The 13,195-nt window shown below is 40.1% G+C and overlaps 1 protein-coding gene across 1 annotated transcript; it reads right to left on the bottom strand.

Moving 5' to 3' along the window:
- Window positions 1-871: 871 nt before the first annotated feature.
- Window positions 872-10,942, bottom strand: LOC144255449 (uncharacterized). Its single transcript, XM_077800153.1, is given in 9 exon segments — window positions 872-1,401; window positions 1,404-1,662; window positions 1,701-1,828; window positions 1,831-1,943; window positions 2,971-3,187; window positions 3,881-3,965; window positions 6,597-6,708; window positions 7,592-7,713; window positions 10,931-10,942. Coding segments are annotated over 9 exon segments (1,578 nt in total).
- Window positions 10,943-13,195: the final 2,253 nt, after the last annotated feature.

Genomic DNA, 13,195 nt, shown 5'->3' with positions numbered 1-13,195 from the left:
AGAGGGCATTTTTCTTGCATGAAACAGTGCATAAGGCAGGAGCATAGTCCAATCTTTTATGTCGGTCTCCAAGCTTAATTTTGTCAAGGTCTCTTTAATGGTTCTATTTATTCTTTCTATCTGTCCTGAGCTCTGGGGTCTATAAGTGCAATGTAACCTCCAATTAATCCCCAGGGTCCTGGTTAACCCCTGACTTACCTGGGCCACGAACGCCGGTCCATTATCAGACCCTATTACCTTAGGCAGGCTGTATCTTGGAAAAATATCTTCTAGGATCTTCTTGACCACCATTTGTGCCGTTTCTTTTTTGCAGGGAAGGCTTCATTCCATCCTGAAAATGTATCTACAAAGATTAGGAGATATTTAAGTCCATACCTTGCTGGCTTAATTCAGTAAAGTCCACTTCCCAGAATTGTCCTGGTCTGGTTCCTCGAAGACGCCTTCCTATAGGAAGCTTGGAGGGGTAAGCATTAACCAATTGATAGACCCGACAGACTTTTATTACCCGTTCAGTTTTTTCCTTTTGCTGTGAGCCGGTTAGTGGAAAACTCTGTTCTTGATCTTTTAGGAATGCCTGCAGTTTCTTTGAATCAAGGTGAGTGAGTTGATGTACATTTTTAACGTAGTGTAGGGCTTTCTGAAATTGCAAGTTGGGTTCAGTGTTGTCAAGGAGTTCAGTGTCAGTGTCCTCAGATGTTAAGTTTTCGGGGTGCTCTGATGTAGTTAAATCTTCTGACTCATATTTCCTCCGTATGGAAAGTGTTAACATGGTTACTCTGTTTAGGGCTGCCAATTTAGCTTCTTCATTTGCCCTCTTGTTAGATGGGGGTGGTATCTGCACAACGGTTTGTTTTCTGGGCTTAGTGAGCCATCATTTATTGCCCCTAAGGGAATAGTCCAGAAAGATTACTTCTTGCTGGCAAATTTGGGCCTTTTTGGCAGAAGCTCCATACCTGAGTTGAGCAAGCTCGGATAATAGTGCTTGGGTCCCAGACTCACAGTTTTCCTTGGTATCGGCTGCCAGTAGTAGGTCATCCATATATTGAAGCAGGGTGACTTCGGGGTGCGTAGTTCTGAAGTTGTTGAGATCTCTGTGGAGGGCTTCATCAAAGAGAGTGGGGGAGTTTTTGAACCCCTGTGGGAGTCTGGTCCAAGTTAGTTGATCAGTCGTTCCAGTTTCTGGGTTTACCCATTTGAAAGCAAACAGCAATTGACTATCTTTATGCAGAGGCAAGCAAAAGAAAGCATCTTTTAAGCCCAGGACAGTATACCATTTTCGTTCAGGGTTCAGGGTGCTAAGCAGATTGTACGGATTAGGCACTGTGGGGTGAATGTTCTGCACTCTGTTGTTGATCTCTCTTAGGTCTTGAATAGGGCGATAGTCCCCAGTTCCTGGCTTTTTACTGGTAACAGGGGAGTGTTCCAGGCCGATTGACAGGGCCTTAGGACCCCTAAGGCCAGATATTTCTGAATATGGGACCTTATCCCATCTTTAGCTTCTTTGCTCAGAGGATATTGTTTAATATTAATTGGGGAGGCTGAGGTTTTTAACTCCACCATTATTGGAGGTTGTTTTACGGCGAGGTCTAACCCAGCAGTTTCTGCCCCGGCATCTGGGTAATCTGTTATCCATTTCTGGGATAGCTTGCCTGTTTGATCAGTCTTGGGGGGGTGTGAAGAGTTGATGTTCATTTTTTTACTGACATAGTTAAAGCCATGACTATAGGAGTTTTTACTGAAGGATTTAGAAATTCCATTTGGGGGCCTTCAGGGTTAAAAGTTATTCTGGCCCGGAATTTGGTGAGCAGATTTCTGCCCATCAATGGGCTGGGCATTCTGGGATCACTAGGAAGGAGTGATGGATTTTTCCTTTTCCCAGGTCCATGGTCCTCTTAGTTGTCCAAGCCTGATATTTACTGCCGTTAGCCCCTTGAATTAGAGACCTTTTAGTTGATAGAGGGCCCAATAGGGCCTTAAGGGCTGAGTATATTGCCCCTGTATCCACTTCAAAGTTTATTGGGGTCCCCTCCACTTCAAAAGTTATCCTGAGCTCGGGGAGGGGATCCGAGCCTTGACTTTCCTAGTCATCCTCCAAAGTTAGAATGGCTGGTTGGCGTGGCTGTTTCTCTTTAGGTCACTCTTTGACCCAGTGTCCTTTTTCTCTACAGTAGGCACATTGATCTGAGGCCAGATGTGGCTTTTGGCATGGGCCCAGGTATCCCTTTCTGTCTCCCTGTCTCCTAACTTCTGGCCTATTTGTTGTTGTGACCAGGACCTTATTCAATGCCTCAGTCTGTCTTTTGTTTCTTTCATCCTCCCTTTGTTCACTTCTCTTCCTCAGTTTCTCTCTTATAGTATACCTTCTCAGCTTCTCTGACTAAATCTCTTAAAGTCATATCTTGTAATCCATCTAAGCGTTATAACCTTTTTTTAATATCCAGGGCAGCTTGCCCATTAAAGGCCATCGTGACAGATGTCTTTTGATCCTCTGCCTGAGGATCAAAAGGAGTATATCTCCTATATGCCTCCATAATTCTCTCTAGAAACATAGAGGGTGATTCATTAGGCCCTTGAATAATCTCTCTTACCTTGGTCAAATTAGTTGGCCGTCTAGCGGCTGCTTGGAGACCCACTATTAGAGCCCGGCAATAAGTGGACAGATGCTCCCTACCTTCAAAGGTGTTGGGGTCCCAGTTGGGTCAGTTCAAGGGGAAGTCAGCTTCGATTATGTTGGGAAGTTGTGTCGGTTGCCCATCTGGTCCGAGGATATTTTTTCTTGCTTCCAGGAGGATTCTCTCTCACTCCTCTGTCATGAAGAGAGTGCCTAAGAGTTGTTGGCAGTCATCCCAAGTAGGCTGGTGTGAAAACATCAATGATTCGATCAGACCTGTGAGCAGGGTGGAGTCCTCGGAAAAAGGGGGATTGTTATTTTTCCAGTTATATAGATCTGAAGAGGAGAAAGGCCAATACTGGTAGACTTGCATTTCTCCACCATGGTCATCCTCTATCATTGGCCCATGAGGACGGAGGGGAAGTATCACGGGGGCTTCAGGGTTTTTAATCATTCGCTGCCGGCAAGTTCCTTTAGCCGGGCTAGTTTCCTCCAGGGGAGGAGGGGCTATGTGTGCTTCAGGGAAGTCATCTGGAGGGTGCTGGGCTTGTTTAACCTCCTTCAATGGTGGAGAACCTGAGTCAGCATCAGGGGAATCACTTAGAGGGTGTTGGGGGTTGGGGAACGAAGGCAGGGGATAAGGAAAGGGAGGAGAGTCCAGCAGAGTCAAATCTTGAGACTCAGGGAGAACAAAGGGTGGAGGAGGAGATTCACAAAGGTCCTGCCAAGTTAAGATATACGGCTGTTGATCTGGATGGCTATGTGGCCCCGGCTGAAAGACAAAGACAATATTTCTGACTTTTCAAATTAGTGGGGAGTAGAAAGATCCTTCTGGAGGCCATCCAACTCCAAAAGCAGGCCATTCTGTGGCACAGAGAGTCTGCCAGGTCCGGTGTTTTACTGAAAAAGAAAGATTCTGAGCCCTTATGCGGACTTCAGTCCAGTGAATGACTCTGTCCCATAATGAAAGTTACTTGAACAAAGACAGGGACAATACAAACGTGACACTAACATGGACACACACTAAACAGTAAACATGTAACACAAGTTCAGAGGCAAAGATTAAAAATAGACAGTGAATTCAACCTGAGAGAAAGAATAGTTGCCGGCAGGACCAGATGGGTTGGCAGCAGAATACAGATGAGGGCACCTTGTCCCTCCCAGATGGGGGTACTTCCGTCCCCCCCAGAGTCTCCTAAAGCGTCCCTTGAGGAGACGTGGTCTGTGGCTTCAGGGACACGTTTATCCACCACCGCCAGGGGAGCTCACGCTCTCCGCTGACAACCACACTCTGCCAACCCAAAACCAGAAAACCAGAAAAACCAGAAGGCTCTGAGAGCTCACGTTCTCCAGCCTAAAACCAGAAGGCCCTAAGAGCTCACGCTCTTTAGCCCAAAACCAGAAGGCCCTGAGAGCTCACGCTCTCTAGCCCAAAACCAGAAGGCCCTGAGAGCTCACGCTCTTTAGCCCAAAACCAGAAGGCCCTGAGAGCTCACGCTCTCCAGCCCAAAACCAGAAGGCCCTGAGAGCTCACGCTCTCTAGCCCAAAACCAGAAGGCCCTGAGAGCTCACGCTCTCTAGCCCAAAACCAGACTCTGAGCGATCGCAAAGGAAAAACAAGAAGGAGAAGAAGGAGGAGGAGGAGAAGAAGAAGAAGATAAGGCACCTTACTTACCCCCCTAAAGGAGTCTTGTTGAGGTCTCCCTGTCCGGCGATGCGCAATTCCCGGCCAACGCACCAAATGTAAGGGTCCAGCGGAACGTCGGAGTAAGAGACCACAAGAGACTGTCTTATGCAAAAGCAGAAGGGTGGGTTTATTTGGAGACCAGCATGCTGGGGCCCGAGCTCTCTATAGCAAAGAGAGATAGAGCCCTGAGAACTGCTTGAGCAGAGCTTATATACTTTTCTTGGAGAGGGCAGGGAGGGAAGTTCATTGATGGGTCAGGGCTAGTGAGCAGTTTGCCTGCAACCGAGTGAGGGAGTGCATCCTGCAGTTTGGCAGTTGGGGACAGCACATCCTGGGAACAAGATTAGCAAACAGTTCACAGTTGGGGACAACACATCCTGGGAACAAGATTTCAACAGTGTTCTGTTAAGCATATAGAAAAACAGAATGACAAGTACCTATTTTATTAACCTTTCACTATGTAGGAATGGTGGGGTCAGCATTTAACATCAGTACCAGTAATACAAAACTGTAGACTAGATCAGGCATTCAACAGCAATTCTCTACTACGTTATCTACTATATTAATAACCACAACAATATGAATGGGGAAATGAATTAAATAAACTGTATAGTTTCATTATTTAGTGGGATTATGGTTTCTTTCTTTCTTTCTTTCTTTCTTTTTTTCTTTTTTTAAAGAAATTGAACTTGGGACACTTACCACAGAGCCACATCCCCATCTCCCTCCCTACCTTTAAAAAAAAAAATTTTTGATAAGGATCTCATCCAGTTGCTAATTGCCTCACTAAATTTTTTTTTTTTTTTTTTTTGCTGAAGCTGGCTTTGAACTTGTGATCCTCCAGCCTTAGCCTCCCACACCATTCAGATTACAGGCATACTTCACCACACCCAGCGTATTTACAGTTTCTTAACTACAGAGAAAATAAGTTGGGAAGGTGAGAGAAAATTTGAACTATTTTTAAAGCATGACCAAAAGATAGTCAGGTGGTAAGTAGCAGATGTCAGCTATAAAGAATTAGGAATAAAATATTTGCAGAAAGTAATACAATAAAGAGAGAATGTGGAAACAGGAAAAATTTCTCTGTGGGGGAAGAGAATGTTGAAGGGGAAATAAGAAAGATATAGGTATAGAAAAACCCACAACTATAAGACCAAAACAGCTTGAACCTGCATATAATTGAACCCCACCTGAGACAAGTCAAAGCTAAATAATAAACAGTTGCAGAAGGATAATTTAATATGAAAGAAAAGTATATGAACATACATATGAGTTTTTAAAGCCTATTCATGTAGTGCATCCATACACACTCACATACAGCACACCCCACACATGTGCACACAAAATCATACATAATGGAAAAAAATAGGATAGAAAAAATTACAATAGAATAAAAATTAAAAGAGAAAAAATACAATAGAATCAAGTGATATTTAAAATTTTAAAATATAGTTACTATTTTAAAAAAGCATAGATTTAAATGGCTGATGTGCTCTGAAATGTGGATACTAACACACAATAAAAGGAAGGAAGAATATAAGTTCAGTGGATTAGACAAAGGGGAATGAGGGAAGTGAGGGGGAAGTGAATAGGAAAGACAGTAGAATGAGTCAGACATAACTTTTCTATGTGCATATATGAATAAATGATGAGTGAAACTCCACATCATGTATGAGAATGGGATTCTAATTAGAATAAATTATATTCTATCTATGTATAATATGTCAAAATACACTCTACTCTCATGTATATCTAAAAAGAACAAATAAATTTTTAAAAAATTGGGAGTATGAAGAAAAGAAAAACAAAATAATGAAAGAAAAAATTTAAAAATATTGCTGAGAAATAAAGGGCTTATTTTTGCTGAAGTGGTCAAAGCTATTGACAGGGATGGATGTTTATTCTTGGTATTTGTTTTTGGCTTGGTAATCCTTGGATCGAGAATTGTGGATTGTTAAGTCCTACACTTTTGTATTCTTCTCTTAGCTGTGAGCTTTTGTTGCAAGGAGGCAAAGCTACTTGTAGTAAATCACAGCTTTCAGTCTCCCAGTAGAGCAGTTTGTGGGTTGATAAGCTTTGTGTTCCTTTGTCAGGAGTGTTGTAGATTTCTAAATTGGAGATTCTAGTAATTACATTTTACTCTAGCCAGAACTTTGGGCCTCTGTACATGGGTGTTTAAGAATTGTGTAACACTCCCTGTCCTATGGGGCATGCCGGTCTCTGTGGGATATTTGGAACTCTAGGATCTCTGATAAAATCCAATTTTAGGGCACCAAACAAAACCTATGAACATTTCACCTTCACCACTGGGAATATGAAATACCAGACATCTGTGCTGAAGTACAGATGCTCCTGTGTGTCTTCTGCAGCACTGGCAACAATGGGAGCTTTCTCCCTCGAGATCCAGAGCCTGAATTGTCCAGACAAACTTTTATTTGTGCCTATTTTAGTCTCTCAGGTTCAGATGACTTCTGTGAATTTGCTGGTCAGCTACAGAGGTCCTTGATTTCCTTCCTCCCTAGTGGAGGGAGTGCTGTGGTTACAGGTGGTGGGAGTGGGCAGGAGCATGGAGCATGTCCTTTCCTGGCCACAGGACCACAGCGGGCAGTCACTTTCTATGGTGACTCATTTTCCTGGTCCAGGAATGAAGTGAGTGGTCACTTTCTCCTGTAGCATGAATGAGTATGTGCCTTGCCTAGGCTCAGGACTGCAGAAGTTTGTTGCTTTCTCTCACAGCATGAGCACAACAGTCAGCCACCTCCTCTGTTAGGGTGAGCATGTACTTTTCCCAGTGGTGGGTGGTGGTGAATGCTGCTTAGGTAGCTTTCCCTGGGAAACTGGCAGTCATTTACTATGTCTAAAATGCTTCTTTTTCTGTGGGAGTTAGTTTGGAATTGTTTTTATGTTGGAAAAACTTTCAGTCGCAGCTAGCAGCTACAAGCAGCTCAGAAGTGCTTGAAATATCCACGTTCCTTCAGGCCTGACAGGAGGGCCTGCAGGATGGAATGAAACCACATCCTCAGCACTTGTGGTTAGCATTGCCAAACTTCCAGGCCAGGAAACCGAGTCAGGGGCTTCAGGGCATGAAACCCCTGACTCAGTAAGGGCCAAAGACCCTTCCAGATTGCTTTCTACCACGACAGCAATAATTAGAGTTTCCTCACAGTGCGGTTACATTAGGCAGAAGATGATTGGCTTATAGATATTGTCTTGCTTATGTATGATTGACAGGCACACCCCACTCGAACCCTATAACAGTTATGTGCATTCCAAAAATAAACTGAGCTACTTACTGGAAGACGACCTGAGGTGGGTTTCCAGCCAGTTCTCTCACCAGCTCCCGGCGTCTGTGTGTTGATTCTGCATCTCTATCCCCCGAGACAAGGTAGCTGAGTGACCATCGACCACGAAGGGACTTAGGAACACATACACTTTTACTGATTTGTTTCCTACTGACTCTGTGTCTATTAAAATTAGGCTTCCTCTTTAATCCACATGTTACCTCAAGTTAATTATTTTTTAGTTTCTTTATCCCTTGTCCAAATAATCTCCTTTCTTTGTCTGTTCTACCCCTCCCCTTTACTATAGCTGCTGGCAGCCATACTGGCACCCAAGCTGGGACTTCTCTGATGTCCTATTTCTTATGTTCATGTTTCTGACTTCTGTGAGTCTACAGGTTTTTTCTTGTTGTTGTTTTGGTTTGGTTTGACAGTTCAGTATTCAGTTTTAGTTACCCACCTCACTTAGAATCAATTTTCCCTCTTTGTAGGTATAGTGTGGAGGAACTGCCAGAATGTGCATCCTTCCTTTTTTCTGCCCTCTTCACCTCCCCCATTTTGGATTTTTGCTTGTGTATTCAGAGGCATATTAGTCTATAATTTTCCTTCATGTAAGTATTTGTCTAGTTGTGTTATCAAGATAAACTGACCTGACCATGCAGAATGTGTCAGTAAGTGCTCCATAATTAAAATTGTATTCATTTTTAAATGAAGAGGCACTGAAGGATTATTATGAAAGCTTTAAATTTTAGGTCTACTCCACGGATATTACGTTGAATGGGCAGGAACTGACTCTTAACAACACTCACATGAGATTACAGTGAGTCCTTCCTCAGCTGAACTTTCACTCGAGTCCTAAGTATTTTCCATCATCTAGGTTCCTGAGTCAAACAAAATGTGAGGAGAAGGAGTAGTGTGTGTGTATGTGGTTTAAAGCTACTTACTAAGCAATGCTGAATTTTGTTAGGCCCCCCAAAATATATAATTCAACTAAGAGTGAATGCAATGTGGTATTCTGGATTAGATACTAAAACACAAAAATGATAATAGTAGGAAATCTGGCAGGATATGGTTTATGTTTCAGTTTGTTTAATAACTTGTTCTATTGTCAGTTTCTGAGTTTCATCCATGTATCATGTATATGTAAGAGTTTAACATTATAGGAGGTTGAAAGTTCTATAACTTGGATATATTGTCTTTGCAATTTCCCTTATCTGTCACCTTTTCAAACACTGGTAAACAACCTCAAGAAAACACCATCAAGCTCCAAGGATGCTGATCCTTATTCTTTCTCACTTTGCAGTTGCAGTGTGTCAGTTTGAGTGTCAGTAATTGTTTCTTCAGAGGGAATTGCCTATACCTCACAGATCTCTTAAGATCCATTTTCAGAAGCAATCAGGCAAAACATCTGCATTATCCTGCTAAAGATTTTTGGAAATACATGAATTAAGTGCAGTAATAGCCAAACAAAATAAATACAAATGACCGGGATAATATATCATATTTCTACATTGAGATGAGTATTTTATGGGACAGGCCTAACTTCTTCAAGTTTTCAAAATCTATACAAAAGTCTTTGAGGAAGCCCTGTGGTAATTTTGTCTTATCCTAAAGATACTAGCGTAAGTTATTTCAGTGCATATATTCTGTTTTCACTTATATTTTCTAATTCTAATACCCATTGTCAAGCATACAATGTATAGAATAGGTATCATCATAGTAGCAGGTAAGTTGAATCTCAAAAAAATATTTGTAATGGTAAAAACAAGTACATGGTTTGGAATATATTACAGACTATTTTAGAAAGCTAAGATAATAATAATAAATAATAATAATAATTAGTATCTAAGCTAATAATAAATAATAATAATAATAGATAATAACATATCTCCAACCCATCTTGCAGTCTTTCAATGATCTAAGAGATGGACACTGTCTGAAAGAGCATTCTGCACATGTGCTGCATGAGCAAAGTATCCAACAGCAGAGAGGATTGTCTACTCACCCCACACAGTTTTCTGTGCACAGCAGCAGTTCTCTTCTGGGCAGCACCAGGGATATGTTTAGGAACTGTATCTATAAACCCTTCAGAGTCAAGGGACTATACACTGCCTTTCATGGATATTGATATAGTCAGAATTCTTGATTCTATGGCCCATGAATGTGAAACATATTCTTCATACTACATGCATATCTTCAGAGAGAAAATGAACCCTTGTGACTTGGAGACCTGGGAGTGAGAAACAGATGACCTGGAACAGATTTCTCTTTTCTAAGATGAAGATAAATAGACATGTATACATTATTATTTGTAGAATTTTTTAATTCAGGAAATATTCTCAGCTCTCCAAGTTGATATTTCACTTCTTGAGAAAGAATGGCATTATTTAACTTTCACATATTATCACACACACATTAGCCTAAACCTAATAGAATCAACCTTATCAATATCACTGTCTTCCCCGTGGATTCTCTTAGAAGTTATTCTTTCCTAAACTTCCCTTTTCTTCTGCTGCATCTTCAGCTACATGTGCTTGTTCCAGTTGCAAAGTTTCTTATTAGAAGCTGTCTTCTAATAAGAAATAAGTGGCCCTGAGGGGCCACTTCTAGAAACTCCTTGCCATTGCCTGCAACCACACACAAGTAAAGATTTTCCACCTTGGTAACAGTCTTGGTGAGTATTGCACAATCACATCCTTAGCAAAACCTTGGAAAATTCAGTTTTCTTGAATGTCTTCTTCTAGATGCCATTCAGATTTTCTTTTGTTTCATTACCCTAAGCCCAAGCAAGCTTCAGATTCAGTCATAGATGATATAGTACTTCCTGAATTGTATCATCATCCTCTCAGAATCTTCTTATTTCAGGAATAGCCAAGGAAAAATGTTTCCTTGAACATTGGGCTTTTAAAAAATCAATACTCACTTAATCCATGAGTTAGATCATAGAGTTGATGTTTGAGAGGTGAAACACCACCGTAATATTGGGATGAAGATTAATGATAAAAGGAGATGTGGGGGCTGGTGATGTAGGTCAGTAGTACAGTGATTGCCTATCATGCAGTAGACCCTCAGTTCAGTTCTCAGCACTGAAAGAAAAAAGATGTGTTCAAGAACATTATAAATAATAAGTAAAATTTTGAAATACATGTTATTTTACAAATAGTACATTTTCATGTAACTATTGTAGCAATTTAAAACAGCATCTTGGAGAAGGAGTGGAGTCACTGGTATCCATTTCCAGATTATAAAGGAATTATCCAAATTGAAATTTTACACCAGCAAGTTATGTTCCTTTAAATCAGAGTATCTAGAGTTTCCATTTTTATGTCTTCACATAAAAACTCAGAGACTCACCTCTTTCTCCATTATGTAACAAATAATAGTTTATTTAAACCACCCATAGTTAGCAGTAAATTCGCATTGCAGTCAGATCAAGCTTATTCCTTCAATGTCACAGACTTGCTGCTTTGGTCATAATTTTCATGAGGCAGGCAGAGGTATGCTTCCTGTCTGGTCTTCAGTCTAGGTCATTAGTATTTTATCTATGTCTGATATAAGTCCTTCATGAGTCTTTGTTTAATGTCACTCCCTTTGATGCCTCCAACAGATTTTTCTTGTTCTTAATGATCATAGCTATGGTGGAATGAGGCATGCCTGACTTGTAAGGAATAATCATCACTGCTTTTCCATCTTCATAGGCTTTAATCACATTTGCATTCATTTCCAGGTTAGTCACTTGACATGACCTCTTACTGACAGCATTATCAGTGGAGTTTGCAAGCTCAGGAGGCGTGATGAACTGAACAGCACGAGATTAAATAAAGCACAAGAGAAAATAATGTAATCAAGAGATCTGGTAAACACAAGATGTATGAACCCCCTGCCTCCCTGGCATAAGACATTATACTCTGGTATAGTAAGCATTTTTAATAAGTAGAAGGACTATACACTAAAATAATGATAAAAGTAAAATAAAGGCATAAACCAGAATATAGTTATTTAATATCATAATAAATTTTGCTACTATAATAACTGCATGTGCTATACTTTTATACAATTGGCAGTGCAGTGGATTTGTTTATACCAAGATCACAAAAACATGGTTAATGTGCTGCAATGTGTTGCACAGTGATATCACAGCAGTTATTAGGTGATACAAAGTTTTAATAATCTATAGGAAAATCATTGTATATATAGCCCATTGTTAACTAAAGCATTATATGATACATGACTGTTCTTAAAAAAAATTCATTAGTAATAGCAAAGTCAGTACTTGGTTGTTGATACAAACCTGATGTTAGTGTGCAGGCCATATGTTTTAGTAGTTCATTCAGTTCTCACAATAAGAATTAAACACTATTATTATTCCCATAGTCTAGTTATGAATCTGGGCTAGTATCCTACAAGAAAGAAATAGTAGAGCATTGATTTTTAAAATTTTTTTTAGTTGTTGATAGGCCTTTATTTATTTATATGTGGTGTTGAGAATTGAACCCAGTACCTCTCACATGCCAAGCATTGCACTACTCCTAAGCCCCATCCCTAGCCCAGCATTGATCTTTTTTAAATTTTTTCTTTTGGTTGTAGATGGACCAGATATCCTTATTTTATTTACTTTTTATGTGATGTTTTTTATGTGATGCTTGCCTTGTACATTCAATCCTCAGCACCACATAAAAATAAACAAAATGTATTGTGTTCATGTATTAAAAAACTGATTAGTTAACTTCAAATTATTTCGTGTTTGTTTCTTTCTGTGTGATGAATAAACCAGAGAATTTTCTTCATCCTGCTTTCTCAAGTTGAGTGGCAATTCTCATAGGTTACTGTGAATCTCCTGTTTTTAGAGAAAACAACAACTTCTCGGAGTGTGAACTTGATTCCTTAAAGATTTATTTTTATGGGAATGGGAATGTAGCTCAGTGGTAAAGTGCTTCCCTTTCATGCAGAAGGACCTGTGTTCAATCCTACATACTGCAAAAAAATAATATATTTTTATTGCTGGTCACATGACATGAGTAACTCCATTTTCACATTTTCATTTGGTCTTCTGGGACCTAGTGCAGGAAGCACTTAGGACAAATAATGGCTGCCTACAAATTGGATTTGACAAGAGCTTAGTATGTTCTGTTTTAAATGGTTTACAAAGGCATTAATTTGTGAGAAAGAATATTGACACAGACATTCTGAATGCAGAGACCAGCCACTTTGTTAAAATGAAAGCTTGAAATTCACGGTATTGTTTCTTTTCATAGTTACCACAGAACTGTAGACGTGATCTCCTGTCTGTGATTTCTTCTGTCTATTTCTTGTGAATAGCTCCATGACATTTCCTTCTACAGATAGCCCCTAATATGCATATGTATTCTGTTCTTAACTTTGATGAGTAAGTACTAAAATTGTTTTTAGTTTTCAAAAAAGTAAAAAAAAAAATGCATCTCAATATGCACAAATATATGTGCTCCATGTCACATACATTTTTTAGTATGTGGTTTGGCAGAAAGGAAATTGCAATATATTTTCTTTTCTTTTACCATCTTCCACAAAATATACTTAGAAGTCTTTCATGCTTGTGACTTTATTTTAGAGTTCAGTTTTCACTGATATGGTCAATAATTT

The sequence above is a fragment of the Urocitellus parryii genome, chromosome 6 (genome assembly GCF_045843805.1).
Source record: "Urocitellus parryii isolate mUroPar1 chromosome 6, mUroPar1.hap1, whole genome shotgun sequence".
NCBI lineage: Eukaryota > Metazoa > Chordata > Mammalia > Rodentia > Sciuridae > Urocitellus > Urocitellus parryii.
The sequence above is the reverse complement of the archived record's forward strand: the minus strand, read 5'-3'. Positions and strand labels throughout refer to the sequence as shown.